Source organism: Polypterus senegalus, chromosome 17, assembly GCF_016835505.1.
Source record: "Polypterus senegalus isolate Bchr_013 chromosome 17, ASM1683550v1, whole genome shotgun sequence".
Classification (NCBI taxonomy): domain Eukaryota; kingdom Metazoa; phylum Chordata; class Cladistia; order Polypteriformes; family Polypteridae; genus Polypterus; species Polypterus senegalus.
Genome location: NC_053170.1, coordinates 1,336,954 through 1,359,005, shown reverse-complemented (window position 1 = coordinate 1,359,005; position 22,052 = coordinate 1,336,954). Strand labels below are relative to the sequence as shown.

At 51.7% G+C, this 22,052-nt stretch overlaps 1 protein-coding gene across 2 annotated transcripts in view; it reads left to right on the top strand.

Annotated features, from left to right (window-relative positions):
- myo1d (myosin 1D) overlaps nucleotides 1–22,052 on the top strand; it is a 49,755-nt gene that overhangs the window by 18,786 nt on the left and 8,917 nt on the right. For both annotated transcript variants that reach the window (XM_039739544.1, XM_039739543.1), the window contains exons 2-13: nucleotides 15,851–16,059; nucleotides 16,186–16,279; nucleotides 16,715–16,880; nucleotides 16,971–17,024; nucleotides 18,824–18,919; nucleotides 19,234–19,350; nucleotides 19,430–19,633; nucleotides 19,777–19,922; nucleotides 20,022–20,136; nucleotides 20,217–20,387; nucleotides 21,776–21,846; nucleotides 21,926–22,000. In XM_039739544.1, the coding sequence (XP_039595478.1) occupies nucleotides 15,918–16,059; nucleotides 16,186–16,279; nucleotides 16,715–16,880; nucleotides 16,971–17,024; nucleotides 18,824–18,919; nucleotides 19,234–19,350; nucleotides 19,430–19,633; nucleotides 19,777–19,922; nucleotides 20,022–20,136; nucleotides 20,217–20,387; nucleotides 21,776–21,846; nucleotides 21,926–22,000 (1,451 nt within the window). In that variant the 5' untranslated portion in view covers nucleotides 15,851–15,917. The remainder of the gene's footprint in view (nucleotides 1–15,850; nucleotides 16,060–16,185; nucleotides 16,280–16,714; nucleotides 16,881–16,970; nucleotides 17,025–18,823; nucleotides 18,920–19,233; nucleotides 19,351–19,429; nucleotides 19,634–19,776; nucleotides 19,923–20,021; nucleotides 20,137–20,216; nucleotides 20,388–21,775; nucleotides 21,847–21,925; nucleotides 22,001–22,052) is intronic.

The window sequence follows — 22,052 nt, the reverse complement described above, 5'->3', positions numbered from 1 at the left end:
AAGCCCACCATTAAATTGTGGTGAGGCACAGACCAGGGCAGCTCGTAAGGCTTCTCAGGAGATGTAAAATGAAAGAAGCAGCAGGACTCGGGAGTAACCACACCAGCGCCTTGACTTTGGGGGGATTTGTCTGAGATCCCACTGGCCGCTCTGACAATGCCACAGAAGACCCCTGCTTAGGCCGGAGAACCTCCTGGAAGGACTCGGCAGCTCTCCTTCAGGCAGGCGGCTGGGCAGAACTGCAAGCCCACCTATAGTACGCACTTATACGTGACTGGGGGGGCTCCTGCAGCAGGTGGGTGAACATTGCAGAATGCTTGAGCTGCACCTCGCTTGTCCTTCCAGTGGGGGGGACACTGCCAGATTTAGGGGGCTTTCTTCTGCCCTCCTAATCTGCAGACCCAGCTAATGGACGCCCCTCTCCTGAAGGACAGAAGGAGGCTGACGGTGATGGCGGCTGCTGGCCACCCGTGGGAGACATGAAGGCCAGCAAAGAGGAGGTAATCCTGATGGCGCGCGTGCATCTCACCCATCACTGACTGTGAGTGCCACGCAGATCTCACATAAGACCCCCTTTATAAGAGCTCGCTCATGAGCAAAGGCGCTATATGGAGGCCTGATGCCTTTACCATGTGAGGCTGATCCAGGGTCTCTGTTGGGGGACTTCGGGTTTTGTTGGACCAACTAGAGAAAAAACTTCAAATTCTGGGTGGAGACACCTGGTGGTCTGGAGCTGTAATGGTCCTTTATGAAGAAGCCCCAAACCCCGAATCTGTCATCCCCCAAACCAATCAATAAAGCGACCCTCTCCTTGTGACCTCACCCAGCAGCCCCCCAGTGCCTCGTTCTTCTGTGCGGTGGACCCCAAAGGCTTGTGTGACCACCTTTACTCTTGGGGTTCATAAATAAACCTGCACAGTTGACATCGGCTTTGACATGACAGTGACGTCACCAGCCAATCAGCTGTGAGCGACTATTCGTGCCTCGCGGTCAGTGGAGTGAATGAGCCGATGAGAGATGATAGTGAGACGGACCACCAGCCGACGCCACCCGCGGGGCTGATAAGGAGGCCGGGCCACCACAGTCGCAGTGCCTATAATTGTACCAGCGGCCGTGGTGGCTGTGGTGACGCGCTCATTCCAAAGTGAAGGCCCATCGCAGCTCAGCTCATCGCGCCATAGTGGGGTTGAGCAGGCGGGACGGCTGCTAAAAAGGAATCGGCAGATACTTGGTGGGGTTCTGAAGGCGTCGGTGGACCACTAAAGTGTGGTGAAGGAGGTGACATCACGCATGGCACTGATGTGACTGGTGTAGGAGTGCTGGAGTGGCGCTTGTCTACTGTGACATTGTCACTTGCATGTGTGACCAATAGGCAGCACCACAAATAAGAAAGTAAGACGTGAGCACCGCCATACTGCAGATACCATAGACAGGAAGAGAGAGGCGCAGGAGTGGCACTCTAAGAATTAGGCTGGTCGAGAGGAAAGGGACAAAGGCAGATGGGTCAGTGCCAGCCAGGGTAGTGCTGTGGCCTTGCAACAGGGAGACCAGGGGTCACGTCCTGGGCCCACCCTTGCATGTTCTCGCCGTGTCCCTGTTGGTTTCCTTTCTCAGTCCAAAGACATGCAGGTGAGGTGAACACATCGTCACACCTGGATGTCATGATGGCACCTGTTCAATGCCAGGGTAACCTAGATGGCATCTCGTCACCAAGTTGCTGTATTCCAGTCTGGCTGGGGTGACCTCTGTGCCTTGCAGTTTTCTTGTCTGTCCAGACATACAGCATGCTGCGAGTCAATGGTGGGCCGTGATGGCGACTTGGGAATTCCATACAATGCTGCACCAGTAAGGCCAGAGTAGGAGGAAGGACTCAAGCCTTTGTATGTCGGAGGCCAGGGTGGTCCGAGTCTCCAAGTCACAGAGCAGGACTGGCAGGGCACAGATGTGATGGCTTCTTGTCTTAAAGTGGCACCAGAGTTTTTGTAGAGACCCCATGGTAGAAGCAGCAGGGTCCGATCCCGAGTCTGATCTCCAAAGAGCACCTGCCATCGGAGGGCGTGTGGACTCTTAAGACCTGCTCCACTTTCGGACCCTTGATGATGATGTCACCTGCGTTGTTCCTGACCCCAGATTTCTGCAGGGACACATGCAGACCCCGACGTGGCTCCAGTGAGGTTTGTGGGTGACGTGTCCAGTAAGGTAACGTCATCTGCGTGGTCACCATCAGTAATGTGGTGTTCAGGACGAAGCGCTCAGGAATACAGTCCAGCCAGGACCCCACTGAGTCCGATGGAGTTCTGTGGATCGGTGCTTCTAAATTACCCCCCTAATATTGGGGGGTTTGTCAGTATGTGTCGTCACCCTGCGGTGGGCTGGCGTCCTGACCTGGAGGTGTGCGATGATGGCTGGGATGGGCGCACAAAGGATAAAGCAGATTAAGAAAATGGATGGGGACTGGAAGTGGGTGGGAATGGCGCTATATAAAGGCACCGCGGGCAACAATACTCCAGTATGGATGAAATGGTGTTGAAATATAACAAGAGACGCATCAAAAGACTTGGAGGGTCCCAATATGGGAAACTCCATTTATTGTACAATCAACCTGAAGGCATCGTGGTGGTCTTCAGTTTCACTTTCTGTGTCAGTGTCCAATATAGCGCCTTTCACCAAGTGCAGCCACAGAGCAGCATCACACATTCTCAGGTAAAATAATTGCCTTAACTTTTACAAAGATGAGAATGTGGGTACATGACACACACGCACAGGGCTTCAGAGGGTCTCCTCCACAGGTAGGGGTGGCGGTGGTCCATGCCAGTGTGCAGCAGCCTTTTTGCTGTTGCGACCCACTTTATGTCTTTGCGATGCACTTTGGAGGGGTGTTGGGTTCACCTTTGGTAATTTAAGTGTGGTCATCAGAGCGGTGACCCACCGTGACCCACTTCATCTGCCTGTGCTCCAATATAACAACAAAAAAATGAAATGATATTCGATATTGCAAGTCACCTTGGATAAAAGCGTCGGCCAATTAATAAGAAATAATAGATTACATGACGGATAGATAGAGGCGAAAGGCGCTATATAATGGCTATCAGGCAGTATGGTGTCGTGGGTTAAGACTCTGGACTTCGGACCCTGATGTTGCAGGCTCAAGTCCCCTAATGACACTGTGTGACCACAAGCGAATCACTTCACCTGCCAGTGTGCCACCTGGAAAAACATTAGCCAAATAATAAGTAATAATAAACTGTGTGATCGATATATAAAAGGCACTAAATAATCAATACATCGATAGATAAAAGGCACTAAATAATCAATACATCGATAGATAAAAGGCACTATATAATGGTGTCAGACATGGAGTGGGTGCCCATCTTCCCTTCTGCAGAGAGAGGAGAAGAGAAGACATGAGTATGCAGTGCACGCCCCTGGTCCAGCAGGGTAATTACTGTCACCAAAGACCCCAAGCTGGCTCCCCTGCACACATGTGTCACACTGTCGTCTTTTATAACAGCTGGAGTAGAAGGGGCGTGGTTTTGAGAGTGGGCGTGTCATCATGTGTCTTCAGGTGGGACGTCCCCTTGCCTGGGAACAGGAACTGGAGCCGTCACTCCACACAGTGTAACAGTCGGACCAGACCCCCATGTTTGACAATAGGTAGAAAGGCACTACATAAATGTAAAGTCGATAAAATTGACACTAAATAAATGTGATGGATAGACAGAAAGAAAAGGCGCTACATAGCAGAAAGAGTGACGAGACATGGCGCTGTGACTGATGGGCAGTAGTAGTAATCTGGTGACGTGTGCCATACTGGAGTGTGCTGTTATGCTGAAGTTGCTGTTTATCGTCTCACGTACAGATGGCAGTGAAATTCTTTCTTGCCCTTCTGACCAGCATGCGGCACGTCTTCGCCCTCTGGTGCCACGGCAGACAAAACTCCAGCAAAGCACGGATTGTCCTCATGATTAACAAAAAGCCCAAGTGAGCTCACCCTTCACGATTGGCACTTCAGTCCCTTGTAGTTCTGTTTGCCCATGTCGGCACTACTTTGGTGGGATGCTGGCATTGCTCAGCAGGTTCAGGTTGGACAGCCAGGTTGCTTGGCAGTTGAACGTAAATCTCAATATGGCAAACGAGTGGCACAGGAAACTCAAGTGGCTTACATCAGAACTTGGAGATGTAATCGTGCTGATTGATCTCAGTATTGACTGATGGACGTGGCGCGGAGTTTGTCGTGGTTGATCATTTATGTCAAATGCAGGTAATTAAACAAATAAAAATATTTGGTATCTCTTGCCTTACGTGTTCCTCCTGCGTCTTTTCCCAGTATTCCTTGTGTTTTTCAGCCTTCAATAAAGTACATTACTACAAATGTTTATGATGCACCATCTGTTGGAATGACAAATGCAATGCATATGACTCTGTTATATTCCATTTGGTATGGGATTTGTAAAAGTAGTGTTAATGTTTATGGTGCACCATCTGTTGGAATAACAGACACACACATTTTTTCCTTTTATTAAGGTTGATAGATTCCTGAAACTGAAATTGCCATTTTGATACATTTAGTATGTGCAGCCACTCTGTTAAAGTCAATGATGATCATATAAGGGCCATGTAGTGGTTGGCACACTGCTAAATCCCAGGCCTGGGCAAAGCCAGTGTGGCATTTGCATGTCGTTCTTTTTGGTGCCCCATCTGTAGTAAGATCTCCCCTTGGGCCCAGTGGAGCTCCAATGTACTAGGGGTCTCCATGACACTCAGGGGGACTGCACCTGTCACTACCCGACTTGTAGAATGGAGCTTTGCAGAACATCTGCGTGTTGTGCTCATATTCTCATTGGGGTCCGTGTGCCCTCCACTGACTTGCACTGCAGTCCTATGGGGCGCTATATAACCTAACATGCCATTATCCTTGCTGCTGGCTTCTGTCGGCCATCTGGATGCACTGTAGGTAGCGTCCAGTCCACTTCATCTCCCATGTCTTTCTCATATGGTGGCCCCTCCATTGTGTGCTCAGATCTCTCGTTTGTATTTCTGATGTGTTAAACTTGACTTTAAATGTCCACTCGTCTGTCCAGGCCCCTCTTTAGCGATTTTGCTGACTCCCCGTGATCTCCCACCGCACTGATATCATCGTCAGACTTAACCAGCTTGTTCCTTCTAGTATTGGATCATTTATAGATGTTAAAAAGAGTGTCCACTCTGGCACTGACCATGATGGCCATCACATCTAACATCACGGTGGTCTCTTGAGGTTCCCCTCATCGCCTCTTCATCCTTCCTTTCGGCCAGTTTTGTTCCCCCCTCCACACTCTGCTCTGAATTCCCACTTCTCTTAGCGTCCTCTCTTGTTGATCCTCATCAGAAACCTTCAAGACCGCTGGCATCACCTGTTGCAGGGTCTCTGGTCGTCTGTTTTATTGTAAAATTTAATAAACGCGGGTGGTAAACACACAGGGCAAAGACGGGCAGAAACAAGGAATAATCTGAGGGCCCCCGGGGTCTCCACGTTCAGGTCATTCCCTAGCATCTCCTGTGAGCCGCCTAGCATACTCGCCCACCATGACCGACATTCCACCCCTTGTTAGTGGCACCTAGCGTCCTCTCGCCACCTCTGGCCCTTTTTCCTACTGAGACCACCCGGCCTCTTTCAAGCTGTAGCCTGTCATTTCCAGTCCCCTTAGAGACCCTTCCGGACCAGGGGGTTAGTTTGTCTCGTAACCGAGTTCTTGAGGTCAAAGCTGCCCACCCAAGGGGGGGGGGCTATCTGTGATTTAAACGAAGGCCCCTTTGTCCCCAGGCTGAACCTCACAAAGCTTTAGATGAGTGCAGGCAATTTGAGACTAAAATTGCGCTTTTCCGGAAGCTTCTCTGCGACCCAAAGAGGTCATCGGACCACCGCCGCTGTAAACGAACATCACAAAGAGTTCATCAAGAGAGCCGTGGCGATGCCACTGATAGCCCCACAGCATTTCACGACTACATGTGAGTGAACCCACCGCTGCCCTTTGGGGAGACGTCTCCTTCTCCTTCCATGTGAATCCCGGCCGAGTCGCAGGGCATCGTCACTGGAGGAAGTCCTGACGGCCATGACGTCACTCAGCTGCTGTTTGTCTTGGCTGCCGTGTCACCGCCTTTGTCCTCCTCCATCCCTCAGTAAATTCCTGTGGTTTCAATTTGCATGAAGCGCCGTCTCCTTCAACTCCTAACTGCTTCGGATTTGTACTGGAAGGAGCCATTGGGCTTATCAGCCAATCAGAGCACAGATCATGTGACCTGAGCAGACCACCTTTATTCTATATAGCGCCTTTCCCCAGAATCTTCATATATCAGGGGCTAGGGGGCATAGCGGTCACTCCTGACACCCCACCAGTCCTCACTGGCTGCCGAGTTCACACAAGTTGAAAGTGGGCATCCTGAGAGCGCAGGGCATCTGGGTGATGGGACCGTCCCAGACACGCTTATTTTATTTTATTTTTTTCCCCCTTCATTTTCTTTCATTTTTCCAGCTGTAAGGCACAAGATAAGCATCACGGAAATTCCAGCACTCCCCGTTCCCGTCTCCCCCCTCCAAGGAGCCGCTTTGATGGCGGCCGTCGGCCATTGTTGATGGAGTGCTGCTGGTAGCCTGATTGATCTGTGCTTTCTGGTCTGCTGCTGGCGTGAGGGATGCGTCCCCCCTCAGTGTCTTATCTGCTAATCAAGCCCGCCTGTCGTAATCGGGAAGGAGCTGGGATGGGGGGCCGGGGAGGGGCTGGGACATCCGGACTCGACTAACATGGCTTGAGGTGGGCCTTGCTTCAGGCGTCTCACTTGGCATCACCTGCTTGGGTGTGCCACCCTCAGAAGGCCCACCAGGGTTTTATGTCCAGCTGATGCCATGTACTTCTTTTGTTTTAAACACCTGGCCTCTGACCGGCTGCCCTCGGACCCCAAGTGGGACTAACGTTATGTCACTTTCTTATTGAACTGATGCAGGAGCAGCTCAGGGGGCTCTTAAACTTTTTTTCGGTCCTTTTTAGTGTCTTTGTGACACATTCCTTTCTGAAGACCCAGATGATTGTCAGTGTGGTGGTGGGGGATCACAGACGATTGACAGGGCAGTGTCAGTGGCCCACCGCACAACCCGTTAAATATGGCGGTAACTCACTACCCAGAGTTTAAGAACGCCAGCTGGCGGACTCCTGAATTCACAGGGACCCTCTATATGTCGGTGGTCTCCCTTCTGGCATTGGGCACAGGGCATCGGGTCCAGGTGGAATTTTAGAAGCCAGGAATGGCCGAATAGCTGACCTCATCAGTGACGTCTTTAATGGTCCATTGAGAGCCTCCGTGGTCCTCGCCTGCTTGAAGAGGACAACGAAACAAAAGCTGGTGGTCTGATTCTTCCTGGCAGATCCCCCTCACTAGAGTGGGTGGCACTCGTCGGTGGACTGGCATCTTCGGGGCTCTCCTCGCATTGCTGTTTTTTTTTTTATTCTCAACCTGTTTGCCAGTTGCTTGGCTTGTCACTGACGGGAGCCACTAAAAGTCGGAGAAATGGATTTGAGACTGGCACTGCACACAAACCCTGGCGCCTGCCAACTTGGATGGAGTCGCGAGGAGGAGGAGGACCACTTGTCTGGACCACCTGAAGCCGTAAGAGACCCTCTGAAAACCAAAGCAGGTGTCCGAAGTGTAGCAGGTGTAATCATCTGACCGTAAGCCTAACATGCAGGAGCTGCTTGTCCACAGACGGAGAGGACGACGTGGCACCATGTGTGCAAAAGCAAAGTGACGAGGATTCTGGACTGGGCCGTCGTGTCAGTCGTAACGGGAAACGCTGGATGGCTGAGCCGTCTGCACTTCTAGCGGCCTTGGAGCATCCAAGTGCAGCTGCCTTAATCCTGTTAACGCTGGACGTCTTCTTCGAGCAGACCGAGACCCCGTGCGCTGTGATTAAAGACAGCAGGGGGCGCTGCTCATCTAACGTGAGTGAGGAAGGGTGTGAAAGGGAGCGGACCAAACTTGTAAGGGAACTCCGACGTCCACGTTATTCGCCCAGGGACATAAATGACATCATCCTTACCAAAGTTTCTACTCCTCCTCTAGTGATGACGCGCTCTGACCCTGCAGGTGTGACTTCAGTCAAGTGGCTTTGGAGCAAAGGATGACACCTTTCTATCAGTTTGTGACCAGTGCCACTCGAGGAGGTGACAAGTCAGACTGGCGGTATTCAAATATTAAAGATGGCTTTACGTGTAATTGATTGGCACCTGTAGGGAGATCTGACCACAGCCTGATTCAGCCTTTTATCAGCGACAAGCCAGTTAGATGGCAGCCTGTCACCACCAGGACACTGAAGATGGCCAACATGGGGGGCTGAAATGGCTCTGAATGACAGACTGGGAAATGACGTGCAAGTCACATGGGGATAGTATCGAGGGTCTCTGTCACTGCATCATATGAACTACTGTGTCGACACAGTGGGACCCTCCAAGACAATGACAAGCCGTGGACTGCTGAGGAGCTGTGAGGTCTCCTGAATGAAGAGAAGAGAAGAGAAGATGATCAAAGCCGGTGACACAGAAGGACACTGACGCTGAAGGACACACAGTGAGTGCTAAAGAAAAAGGAAAGGAAACTTGGAATAACATGACGGGCGTCACTGGAGTCCAGCGATTAGGGCTCAGCAGCTACGGGGCGGGTGGACAAACTCTTTAATGATGTCCTCTCCCACTGCCACCTCCTTCTAATGGCCAGACCCCCTGACACCATCTCTGCTTCATCAACAGCTCCTGCCACGCCAACCAGAATGGGCAGGGCCACCTCTGACCATCTGGGTGGGCCGTCCATATAACTGGAGACCAGGGAAGGAGACGACTGAGGACTCACAGGAAAAGCAGATGGAGTTCAACGAGTTCTTAAGGTTGACCACCTTTGTGGTGTGTCCTGTCACCTGCTCAGTCTGTCCCTAAGGATCCAGAAAGTGTCACTGCTGTGGAAAACACCCTGCAATGTAAGGTGGGCACCTCTTCACTTGACAACAACAGACCACTGGCACTTAGGTCTCACATCATGAAGACCCTTGAGAGGATGGTCCTGGACTATATGAGTGGTGGACCACCTGGACCCCCTGCCTATCAGACTGAAGTGGGTGACACAGTGATCTGACACACTGTGACGATTCTGTGTTTCAATTTCTCCAATGACCTTCAGGACCACCCAGCCATCCCTGTTAAGGGGTCACCTCAGAGATATGCAGGTGGAGGAGCCAGTGGGGTCCTGGATGATGGTCTATCTGTGGAGTGGACCACCAGAGTGTGAAATGCAGCACTGGAGCACCACATGAACGGCCCTGTGTCCTCCTTCAACTAGAAATCTAAGAGCAGGTCAGGTCACTGGCAGACATTCTCAGGGGGATTCTGAACTTCTGAGGGGGACGAGACACAGGAGAGGAGTCGGGGGGGATTGGGGGGGGAGAACTTTGAGACTTGGCAGCAACTTAACATCAGCAAAACCAAAGACCTGGTGATGACTGTCACCACACCAGAGAGCCACCACATCTGGTCACTGATCACAGAGTGTGTGTAGAGGTGGTCCACTCCTACAAGTGCCTGGGGGTCCGCATCAATGACAGGTGGGACTGTAGAAGGAAGGGCAGAGTCGGCTCATTCTACTTTAACGTGGGGTGTGACATCCTTCACATCTTCAGATCTGAGCAGTGTCCCCATCCCCAACGCGTGTAGCTGCCACCACTGTGCTTCATCACAGGGACGTGTTAGGGAGGTGATAAGCAGTGGTGGTCTTCTCCAGACGTGGTGCTTAATGTTCTGCTCAAAGACCAGGTGGTCCTCTGCCTCTGCTCTCGGAGTCCTTTAATTTGTACGTCTGACCGATGTTGACTGACTCATTTTGGTCCTGATGCCAGTCATTTCATCAGGTTTGGGCTGCCCACCCTTTGGTTGGCACTCGAACCCGTACTGCTAGTGCTAACATCATACCCACTTTCTGTGCTCGCTGTAACATGTTTTGCATTTAGATGGCACCGTAAGGCTGAAGTGCGTCGGTGGTCTGCAAACTCCTTTTTCCACAGTTTGTACAAAATCCCGCTTTTATCAAGGCTTACGTCGGGTAGTCTTTAGAAATGAAATTTTCCTCCGCTCAGTCGTAGCAACGCACTTTCTTCAGACTCGTACATTTTTGTAGCTCTGATGTGTGCGTCAAAGTAATCGGTGAACCAGGAAATCCTGCATTGACAGAAATTCCCCTTTGTTTGGAATGCAAAATGTGATTAAATGCGTGATTTTTTAACGCGTTATGGAGCACATGCATCGAAGCTTCTCAGCTGTGCTGGTGGTAAGAAAAGGAAACATTTTAAAAATAACGTAAGATGATTGTCAATGTGACCTTTTGTAAGTAGTGCCTGGAGGATTCAGTGTGGAGAAACTCGAGAGACAGCGTGTGGATTAACTTGTGGATTTGTCTGTGAGGATTTGGTGGCAGCGTCACAAAGTCGTAACACTGCGTTAGCCGCGGAGCTCAGCTCAGAGCGAAATGAGGTGAATGGGAGGGCAGATGATGACGCGACTCCCCCACCCGCCTTAACTGTCAATCCCCCACAAGCACAGCCTTTGACCAGCAATTTGAACTTAGTTACAAAGTCATCAAAACTCTCGTTTATATCCTGCGTCCTCTCATTAAACTTGTATCCCGCATTACCTGTGGGCATGACAAACGCCAGCGTCAGCCTGTCTATGAACTTAATTTAAAGTTTAGGTTTACATCGTGCTTTCTTTCCGAGGTAGCAACACTCATGAATATGGTAGTGTATGTCACTCGCTCGCTGCCTTCTCAATTATATAATGCATGTTTTCTTCAGCGCTTTTTGGAGGTCTTCCTGGTTTTCTACGCACTGCGTTGACAGTCAGTTCACGTGATTACGTGGGAGGCGTGATGATGTGACACTAAACTCCGCCCTTCCAGCTCAACTCCATTACAGTTAATGGAGAAAAATACCTTCCAGTTATGACCGTTACGCGTAGAATTTTGAAATGAAACCTGCCCAACTTTTGTAAGTAAGCTGTAAGGAATGAGCTGCCAAATTTCAGCCTTCTACCTACACGGGAAGTTGGAGAATTAGTGACGAGTCAGTGAGTCGGTCAGTCAGTCAGTCAGTCGGTCAGTGAGTCGGTCAGTCAGTCAGTGAGTCGGTCAGTCAGTAAGTCGGTCAGTCGGTGAGTCGGTCAGTCAGTCAGTGAGTCGGTCAGTGAGTCGGTCAGTCGGTCAGTGAGTCGGTCAGTCAGTCAGTGAGTCGGTCAGTCAGTGAGTCGGTCAGTCAGTGAGTCGGTCAGTGAGTCGGTCAGTGAGTCGGTCAGTGAGGGCTTTGCCGTTTATTAGTATAGATAGATTTTTACTGTGTATGTGTAGATATATAGATATATATATATTATACTGTATATTATCTTTGTATTGTATGTACGTTCACAGTATTCTGTATATTCTCTACTTTTGGTGTGTCTTTAGTTGTGTGTGTGTGTGTATCTAAGTTTTATTTATTTATTATTATTATTTATTTGTTATTATTTAATTTTATTTACGTGTACACATGTACTGTGTGTCTATGTATTTATTTATTCTGATATATTCACACAGTATTCCGTATGTCGCCGTCTTTCCCTACGTTACTTGTGTGCCATTTTTGTGCCACTGTCCTGAGGACACGTGCAGGTCACGATGGCCCTGTGCTGTGTACCCGTGCCAATGTCATTGAAGCTGAACCTCCTCTTCCTCAAGGTGGTCAGCTCAGCTCCCCGTGTGACCCGCAGTTGCATTGGTGCCAACGCCACAAGAACAGTGAATGCTCACGGTGCCTCGGTCACTGCTGGGCATCTCATTTTATAAACAGGTGTGTGGTGCCAGAGCAGTAAAGTGAAAGGCCCTACGTGAGCTGGTATTGCGCGTTCCTCTTTTCTCGCCGATGAAGCGTTTCCAGTCGGCCTGCCCGCTGGGATGAAAGCCTGCCGTCTGCGGCCGACACTGAAGCTTTTTATTTTATGGCCCTTGGGCAGGTGCCAGGTGGCCGCTGTGATGCCCCTCCGGTTTGCCGAGTCTGCACTCTTCATCACGGCCTGCTGCTGTTACTCACGTGTTACTGGGTGGGGGGTGCCCGATGGCAGCCTGGCAGCCCCAGGTGAGCCCCAGCTGTTTCGTCATGCCCTTTGACCCCATGAGGAGTGCAAATTCTTCCCACAATTGGTTACCTGCAAAGCAGCAGCACTTGTGTCTAAAAATAAAGCGGCTTGTGAGCGACTGCTAGACAGGATCTGAGTCACCCGCGGAGGAATGCGGCTCTGCGGTGGGAGCGGGTGGGCAGGCGGAAGAGCTCTCCTCGTGTTACAGGATGGCCGCTGTGGAGGAGCAGAGTCATCGGCCGCGCCCCCAGTCCTAGGCACCACCGCGACAGGCCAGTGCCCTTTGGCTGCAGGCTCACCAGCTGTCAGGAGGGGCTTTGCCAGCGTCCCGAGGATGGTGAGGGTCCAGGCGAGGCTTTGGGTTACCTCTAAGAATCGTCTCAGTGTTGGTGGCACCGTCTGCCCCAGTTTCTTAGTTTGCCGGCTGTGTGTTAAGTTTTGCGAATCCCATACACAATTGTGCCTGTGCCATGCCTGAAATCCACAGGTGGGCACAGAGTTCAGTGAATGGCCCAGTGGAACAGCAATGACCGCAACAGTAGTGCAGGGCCACCCTCAGCCACCAGGGGTCCCCACACAGCCCTTCTGGCGCCTCCTTGTTCCCTCTGTTCACTTCTTACTTGTAGGCCTTCCATGGAAGTCAGGATTACCCGCTAGGCATGACATGGAGCACGCTGGGAGTCGGGCACAATTCGGTATGACAGTCAAGCGGCAGTACCCCCAGAGCGTCACCCGCCAGACAACTCGCCCGAGAGATGGCTGTACCTCAGCTGCATGTCTCCCCAAGTGGTTAAGGCACGTATGGTGGTCCGGGAGCAGGGCAGGACACAGCTGGGCAGTGATGATGGTGTTGGTGGGCTGGGTACACTTGGCATCTTTTAGACACTTTTATTCTTGGGGCTCAGCAAGTAAAAGAACAAAGTTACTGGAACAAACCAAAGCACCTGTGGAGTGCCCATCTAAGTTCACAGAGCCTGGCAGATGTGCCAACTCCTTTTCTATTAAACACTTTGTCTCCTGGGGCCCTGGGTGCGTGCAGCACTGATTGTTTTGCTAATTCACAGAGCAGATGCCACTTTTCCCCAGGTTCCCATTACCAGCTCGGGGCAGGTGGCTGCAGGCCCTCTTTGGTGACAACAAATTCACAGAAGATGATGATGGGGGAAAAAAAATGTGGTGCCACTCAATTAGAGGATTTACGGTAAAGAGGAGAACGCTGGAGTGCGATGCCATCTGCTGGTCAATCGGGCACATTGCCTCTGGGGAGGGAGGAAAAAAAAGTGGCCTGGCAGATTGGTGCCCAACCAGTTAGCTCAAATGTGGGGAAGACTCAGAAGATGAGCGTCCAGGGTGGGGGCACACTGAAGGGCTTGAAAAGGCTGGCATGCTGGCAGGGAAAGTGGCTGTCTTTGATCGCCGTGCACTCCCTCGCTTGCCACTCTGTCTGGACTTTTCGACTACTGGAGCTGGCGGCGAGTGACGGGAAAAGCAGCCTGCTGTTCTTGGCGTACACTCGACCCGTAGAATAATGAGACCCTTATTCAGAGAGGTGGGCGTCGCAGGAAGCAAAGGTATCACTTCACTCGTCTCGGGCACCAGGCCAGCTGCGCGCTGAAAGCGCTTCACTTGTGCTGTACCACAGGCAAGTGCTTCGCATCCATCATATAGCGCCTTTCACCCCCAGAGGGCGGTGCTTAGCATCATATAGCGCCTTTCACCCCCCAGAGGGCGGTGCTTAGCATCATATAGCGCCTTTCACCCCAGAGGGCGGTGCTTAGCATCATATAGCGCCTTTCACCCCAGAGGGCCGTGCTTAACAACATATAGCGCCTTTCATCCCAGAGGGCGGTGCTTAGCATCATATAGTGCCTTTCACTCCCAGCGGGCGGTGCTTAAAAACATATAGCGCCTTTCACCCCAGAGGGCGGTGCTTAGCATCATATAGCGCCTTTCACCCCAGAGGGCGGTGCTTAACATCATATAGCGCCCTTCACCCCAGTAGGAGGTGCTTAAAAGAGCCTCCATTGAGAAGGACATGGCAGTCACAGTGAACTTGTTGATGGCCACATTCACTAAAAAGACTTAAGGCTACGTACAGAGGTGTGAAAAAGCATTTTATCCCTTCCTGATATCCCTGATTTTTTGTCACAATTAATGGCTTCAGATCTTTACACGAAAAGTAACATTAGATAAAGGCAACTGGAGTAACCCTATGACACCATCCCTAAATGGCTACTTCTTGTATGTGAAGAATAAATTTATCCAAGCCCTGGATTGCCTGTGTGAAAAAGTAATCGCCCCCTTCATTACTCACTCAAACAGCTGACCAGAGTTCACTAATGTTGAATTTAAATGTCCCACATGTTGACCGTCACCATGAGATTAAAGTTGTCACCACAACAGCATCACGAGGAGTTGGTTCTCTGGATTTTTGAGAAGTGATATGGAAAAGCAGTGTTGAAACTTACCAACCAGGAAAGAAAGAGTGACAAAGCCGTTTCAAAGAATCCAGCACACCAAGGTGAGCATCATCATCTGTGCATGGAGCCAGGCATAAGGACCTCAAGAGCACAGCCACAACTCCATTGAGACATTCTAGAAGAACATCCAAAGAACTGCAGGGCCTCTCTGGCCTTAGCTAAGACAAACATTCAGAACTTCCTGTCAAGAAAGAGGAGCAAAGCTGAACCCTCCAAGAGTCCGAGCAAAGAAACAGCAGGGGCAGCTCAAAAGGAGAACACTGAGGATGACTCCAGGCCCATCATGTCTGGAAGAACATCAGATCAACAATAAGCCATGGAGGTGCTGGTGCGATGGGGTGTGAAGGAAGAAACCAGGAGTGTGAGCAGCCAACTGTCTCATCACCTGAAGCTGAAGGGTCAGTGGGATATGCAGCAGGATGAGGTGCTGAAAAGCCCAAAGCAATTCTACATGTGACCTGAGAGGACGACGCTCACAATGAACTGAAGCAATTCTCCAAAGGCGAGTGAGCCACAGTTCCTCAGCGGCGATGTGAAGGACTCGGAGATGATGGGACTGGAATTGTTTGTTTAGCGGCCTTCCAAGAATGGACCCTCTGGGTGCCATGACTTCTTCACCCGGTGAAAGGAGGAGGAGAGCAGCGGGATTGGGGGGGGGGCAAATACTTTTTCACAGCACTGTTCTTTCTCCTGCTGTGTTGAGTCGAGGTGGGCAGCACACTAGAGAAGCCTCATTTAAAACGCTGCTGTAAATATCCCAGATAAGCCGTTCGGGGTGCGAGAGGAAGGCCAAGAGGGTCCGGTGCCGGCCTGGCAGGCAGAAGTGACGAGTGAAGTGGCCGAGCTTTTCAGTTTGGGCAGGTTGGGGTGAAGAGGAAGCACAGAGGAAGGGGTCTTTAAGGAATTAATGGGGGATAGCAACTGTTACCCTGAAGGGGGCGCTTCAGCGAGATCATGGGGTGTAGATGGGAGCCAGAAAATTAGGAGGCCGTAAGTTACCAAGTGGGATGGTGGGCAGCGGCACTTTGGGGTCCTGCCTGTGTCCACCTTGTGATATTTTAACGATAAGACATCGGATCAGTGGATGGACTGGGCCGAGGTCACTGGTACTTGATTGCCACCACCCCCATCTCCCCCTTGGACCCCTCAAGCCTCAGCCCGCATTCATTCTGGTTCTGCCCCTCCTTCTTGCAGATTTGAGAAGAGTCGCATCTACACCTACATTGGCGAGGTGGTCGTCTCTGTCAACCCGTACCGCTCCATGAATATTTATGGCCGGGACACCATCGAGCAGTACAAGGGGCGAGAGCTTTACGAGCGCCCACCACACCTGTTTGCCATTGCGGACGCAGCGTACAAGGCCATGAAGCGCAGGAGCAAAGACACGTGCATCGTCATCTCAGGTGAGCTGTCTTGGCCCGTCCAGGTGACTTGGGACTGCTTTGACTTTGGGTGGTGCTTCAGCGGGCAGGTGGTGGGGTGCCACGGCGCGAGGGTCCGCTTTATAATTTGTGGCTTATGTGTTTCAGGAGAAAGTGGCGCTGGGAAGACCGAAGCCAGCAAATACATCATGCAGTACATCGCAGCCATCACCAACCCCGGCCAGAGGGCTGAAGTCGAGAGGTAAGGGGGCACAGGGCAAGTGCACGTCAAGCTCTGGACATGGCCATTGGTGGGCACCGATCAATGCCACGCCTAAGCACACAAGTCACCATGGGTGCCACATCTGCCCAGCTGTTGGGCATTGATGGGTCTACCCCTTAATTCTGATCAAGTTGCACTGGGCATCTTTGTCCCTGGAGGTCAAGGGTTGTGAGTGCCCATCGCAGGATGGGTTTTGGGGGTGGGGGGGACACTGTGGTGATGAGAGACAAAGCGGCCATCAGCCCAGGACTGGCACGGGGGTCACTGTGGTAGTTTAAAACAGAAATGTGAGTGCCGTGTATCACTAAAATGATAAAAATAGGAAACAGAAATGATGCTAAAGCCAGAAGTGTCCAAACACAGGTGCCATTTGCAGGCTGGCACTCATGGCGGGTTCACTCGGCTACTTTTCAGGGTGAAGAACATGCTGCTCAAGTCCAACTGTGTGCTGGAAGCCTTTGGCAACGCCAAGACCAACCGCAACGACAATTCGAGCCGCTTTGGCAAGTACATGGACATCAACTTTGACTTCAAAGGCGACCCCATTGGCGGGCACATCAACAACTACCTGCTGGAGAAGGTAAGCGCAGTGCCACCTGGGCTTAGACCACCCACTGCCTTGGCAGAACTGCGCTGAATGGCGTCTCTCACTGCCTTCTCTCCCTTGCAGTCCCGGGTGATTGTCCAGCAAGAAGGCGAGAGAAGCTTCCACTCCTTCTACCAGGTGAGTGCGGCTGCCATCTGCCCTGGTGGCCCTCCGTCATGGCTCAGGCTCTGTTGTGGTGGGCCACTGCAGCTGGGGGGGGGCACTTTGTCACCACATCTGTCCTGTGAGGTCTGAGTGGCACACTTCTGCCATCTTGTAGCTCTCCACTCTCCTCTTTTGTCACCCTTGGGTGGGCCACGTGGCACTGCCAGTGGTGTGAAAGTGGCGAATCACCTGGCAGGCATTTAATGTGAAGAACGAGTCCACGAAAGGTGCTTTAAACTCCGAGGACCTTTTAGTTGGGTGGGCACATGTATACTGGAAATGGCCAAACTGTTTGTCTCGTGTCACGTGTACACCTCGAACCACTTCACAACCGTCACTCGCGTGTCACACACAGCAGTGGCCGAGGGTGTCTCACTGCCCCAGGCGAGCTGGCGACATGGCAGTCTGTACCTTAGTGAAGGCCAAGAGCCACTACCAGAGGGTCTCGACCCGGATGGCTTCCTGTGACACTCAGCTTGTTGTGCTAGAAATGAAATTGTAAAAAAAAAAAGAGAAAAGCTTAGGACCACCTTGAGTCGGGACCCCGGCAGGAGGATGCTGGTCCATCGTGGCCTTTATTTGTCACAGCAGTCCGCTAAGGGACAGTGCCCTGGGTAGAGTTGTCAGCAAATGGTCACAGAACAGAGAGCGAGGGTCCTTCGAGGTAACTGAATTAATGAGACTGTCACCGTGTCACAATCGGGACGGTAGCCTCACGTTTCTTTGCACACTTTTCTTCAATTTTTTTTTTTCCCTGTTGCTCGCACACAAGAGGCCGGTATGCCAGTGCCTGACCCGCACATTGGACACGTGCCCTCATGTTATTGCAGGTTACCACGGCAAAGCTTGGTGACGTCCACACTTCCCCTGACATGGACGTTGACATATTAGGGGGCTGGCTAACGTCTTGCTTCTCTTTGCCTTCCAGCACAATTTACTTTGCCATTTTGTCACAGCTTCCCGGAACTGAATTTACTGGGCACATCTTGGTGGTTTGGTGACACAATGCCCTATCATGCATCGGTGTCACTTTCGCTGTAAATGACTGATGACCAATTGACATTGTCGTGACTGTCACTCGATTTGAGCAACGGTTCGGTTTAAGTTTGTCCTCAAACTGCCTTGTGACTTTCATTGGAAGCTCCGCCCCACTCATGAATATTGATGCGCCACCTTAGAATGTTAAAGCGCATAGACTGTCCGAGTTTTACTGGCAGCATGTTGTTACTTCATCCACTAGATGGCAGCAGAATACCATCTTGAGCGGTAATTGGGCCTATTAACCCTGTAGGGGAGCACAAGTCAAACTGGTGGTCATCACCAAGCGGGGTCACCCAAGGAGGTTCAGCATATGCACAGCAGATCACGTGATAACTCTCTCCTTATTTACTTTGACGTTCGTCTCCCCCAAATTCTCGTCTCGTTTACATGCACTCCTGAAGTGGATGCGCTCTGAGAAGTTCTCGTCCGCCACGTACTTTGGTCCTGGTGATCCAGTCACAGGACACAACATCAGGTCACCTTCCCCTAATGAGCTCTGGGCTCACAGTTTACCACTTGAAAGCTGCAGTCGTGTGAGAAAGTAAGTGCACCCCAGTCATCATCTCTGCCAGGGTGGGCCTTTGCGTTGCCTGACCCCGTGGCCTGCCATTGCCCATTTAGCTTGCTCTCCCACCCATCTTGTTGTATTTTGTTTTATTGAACTGGCTGTTTTAACGAGGGGTCTTGATTGCTAAAGCCCCTCACTCACCTTTGTGCTTCCCTTTGTTCAGCTTGTACTGGGAGGTCCCGAGTCACTCCTACGGTCACTGCACATCCAGAAGGATCCCAAGGCCTACGCTTACATCCAAGTTGGGGGACAGAAGAAGGTATGTGAGTGGGGTGGGGGGGACCACCAAGGTGTGTGCCTAACCTGGAAAGCCCATTGTGTGAGGAGACACCCCTCATTCAGAGCCAAGCCTGGCCTACTGACCCCAAGCACAGTTAAACGGTGCCACCATCTGCACAATGCAGCTGTCATAAAGTTCAGGGCAGCCGCGCCAGGTGGAGCTCAGGGTTCCATGTGGCCTCATGTGGATGGAGTGCCAGGTCCAGCAGCCGTCATTCTGCTGCCACCGGTGCCCGACTCTACTGAACGATGGCTCAGTGAGACCCGCTGAAGCTCTGTGCTTCAATCCCACAGTCCACCATTAATGACAGCGCCGACTTCAAGGCCGTGGCAGATGCCATGAAGGTGATTGGCTTCACCCAAGAGGAGATCCAGACGGTCTACAAGATTCTGGCTGCCATCCTGCACCTGGTGAGACTCGTCCCCTCCCTGGACTTTTCGGCGACCTCAGGCATTCGCTTATCTGGCCTCTTGTCTCGCTCTTCTGCAGGGCAACCTGAAGTTCGGCAGCGATGGGGACGTCACCCTCATCGAGAACAGCAAGCTGGCATCTGTGCTCGGGGACTTGCTGGGCACCAGACAGGAGAACGTCGAGAAGGCCCTGCTGTACCGCACGGTGGCCACGGGCCGCGATGTCATCGACAAGCAGCACACGGAGCAGGAGGCCAGCTATGGACGAGACGCCCTTGCCAAGGTAGCCGCTCAAATGCTGTCGTCGGGGTGGGGGCTGGCAGAGTGAAGGCCTCGTGTGGGCCCTTTGGGTCCCAGTCTCAGCCTGGGGGTTTCCTGACTGCCGGCCCACTGAACCCCCAAGTGCTCCTCTGCTTGCTTTTGCAGGCCATTTATGAACGGCTCTTCTGCTGGATTGTGGGGCGCATCAATGACATCATTGAGGTGAAGGACTTTGATGTGAAGGTCCATGGAAAGAACACCGTCATCGGAGTCCTGGACATTTATGGATTTGAGATCTTCCAGAACAACAGGTATGTGGAGTGGGAGAGCTGGGAGGGCCTCATCATGTACACACACCCTCGGGTGCCCTTCCACTTTGTCACACTGTGCCCTGATTTCTGCCCCCCCAGCTTTGAACAGTTCTGCATCAACTACTGCAACGAGAAGCTGCAGCAGCTCTTCATCCAGCTGGTCCTGCGGCAGGAGCAAGAGGAGTACCAGCGGGAGGGCATTCCCTGGAAACACGTGAGTGCCAGGGGGGCACTTTGATCTCCACCCTGTGGTCACGTGGGCTTAACTTGCACACCCTCTTTTCGAACCCCCAGATTGATTATTTCAACAACCAGGTGATTGTGGATTTGGTGGAGCAGCAGCACAAGGGCATCTTCGCCATTCTGGATGAGGCCTGCATGAATGTTGGCAAAGTGACCGACGAGATGTTTCTGCAGGGCCTCAACAACAAGCTCGCCAAGCATGCCCACTTCTCAAGCCGTAAGGTACGCACGTGTGAAAGGGGCTTGATAGAGTGAATGTGGTCAGAATGAGCCCCCCTTATATCAGAATGAGCCCCCTTTATGTCAGAATGAGCCCCAATTTTTTTAAATGAACCCCCTTATGTTAGAATGAGCCCCCTCTTCATATCAGAATGAACCCCCTTATATCAGAATAAGCCCCACCTTTATGCCAGAATGAACCCCCTTATATCAGAATAAGCCCCACCTTTATGCCAGAATGAACCCCCATGTCATAATGAGCCCCCCCCCTTTATGTCAAAATAAGCCCCCCGCCTCTCCGTCATGAACGGGCACTTCATTCAGTTATGAGCTGCCAGGGCTCATTATAGCAGACGACCACTAGAGGGCAGTGCAGCTCCATGAAATGTGCAACAGCAGGCTAGTGACACTGGCATGTGAAAAAGTATTGGCCCCCTTCCGCTAAATTTCACACATGGAATCACTTTGGATGTTGAGAACAAATGTAATATTAGAGGACCGTCTGTGTGTTGCCAATCAGTTTCAAGTCATGACTGTGTGAAAAGGTAATTGCCCCCAATCTGTTACTAACCCATAAAGCCGACCAAAACTGTTAGCTTGGCTCGGCTGGCCGAACCCAAACTGCTCCAAAGACCACATTTTCTCCACTCCTCAGTGGTCCCATTTGGAGGCCCCTGTGTCCATTGCAGATGCCCTTTCTTGATTCTTGTTCATCTGTTTTAGCCCGTTTGCGACAAAGTGTGACAAGCAAGGCATTCTCAGGTGACGTTTTCTACGTCCTTGTGGAGTTTGGGTGGGATTTATCAAGGAGTGTCCCACATGTTGGCTTGTCCAATGCTCTTTTGTCCTCCATTGACCCCTCTGATCCACAGGGTCTCCTGTGGCTGGTCATTCCTGATCTGCTAGCATATTCTCAGTAAACCCTTGAAATAGCTGTGCATGAAAAGCCATTTGGGTGGTGCCACGCCTAGTGCCAACTGTCATGCCACATTCAAAGTCACTAAGGTCACTTATTTTGTCCCTTCCATCTCTTCGTTGATCACAAACTGCCACCGTCCTACCACACACAGCCATCATGTGACGTATGATGTGCCGGAATAGATAACTGTACCTAATGAACTGTCAGCTCAGGGTCTAGTTGAACGTGGTTGCCCACCTCCTTAGCTGCTATTGGGCTCCACTGACCAGTATTGCCAGCCTTGGTGTTGTCTCAGTCAGTTGTGGCATCTCAGATACTTGAGTCTTGTCCCCAGGAGCCACTGTCCCCTTGAGGCGACCTGTAGGTTTGGTCCTTGGGGCAGTGTTGGCCTGGGCTGCAAGTTGGGGTGGTCCAGCCAGGCCAATGGGTTTGGTGGTCCTTCAGTCTCACCAGTGTTCCTTCTCACCCGCAGCTCTTCCCCACCGACAAGAGCCTGGAGTTTGACCGAGACTTCCGGATCCGGCACTACGCTGGAGATGTAGTGTAAGTCCCCCTGTCGCTGATGACCTCTCCGTGTGTTACTGGAGGTGACGCTCGGCTCTACCCTGCTGTCCCCACACAGGTACTCGGTCGTTGGCTTCATTGACAAGAACAAGGACACTCTGTTCCAGGACTTCAAGCGGCTGCTGTACAACAGGTGAGGAAGGCAGGTTTGAGGATCTCCCCAGGGGGCACCTCCTCACAGGTGT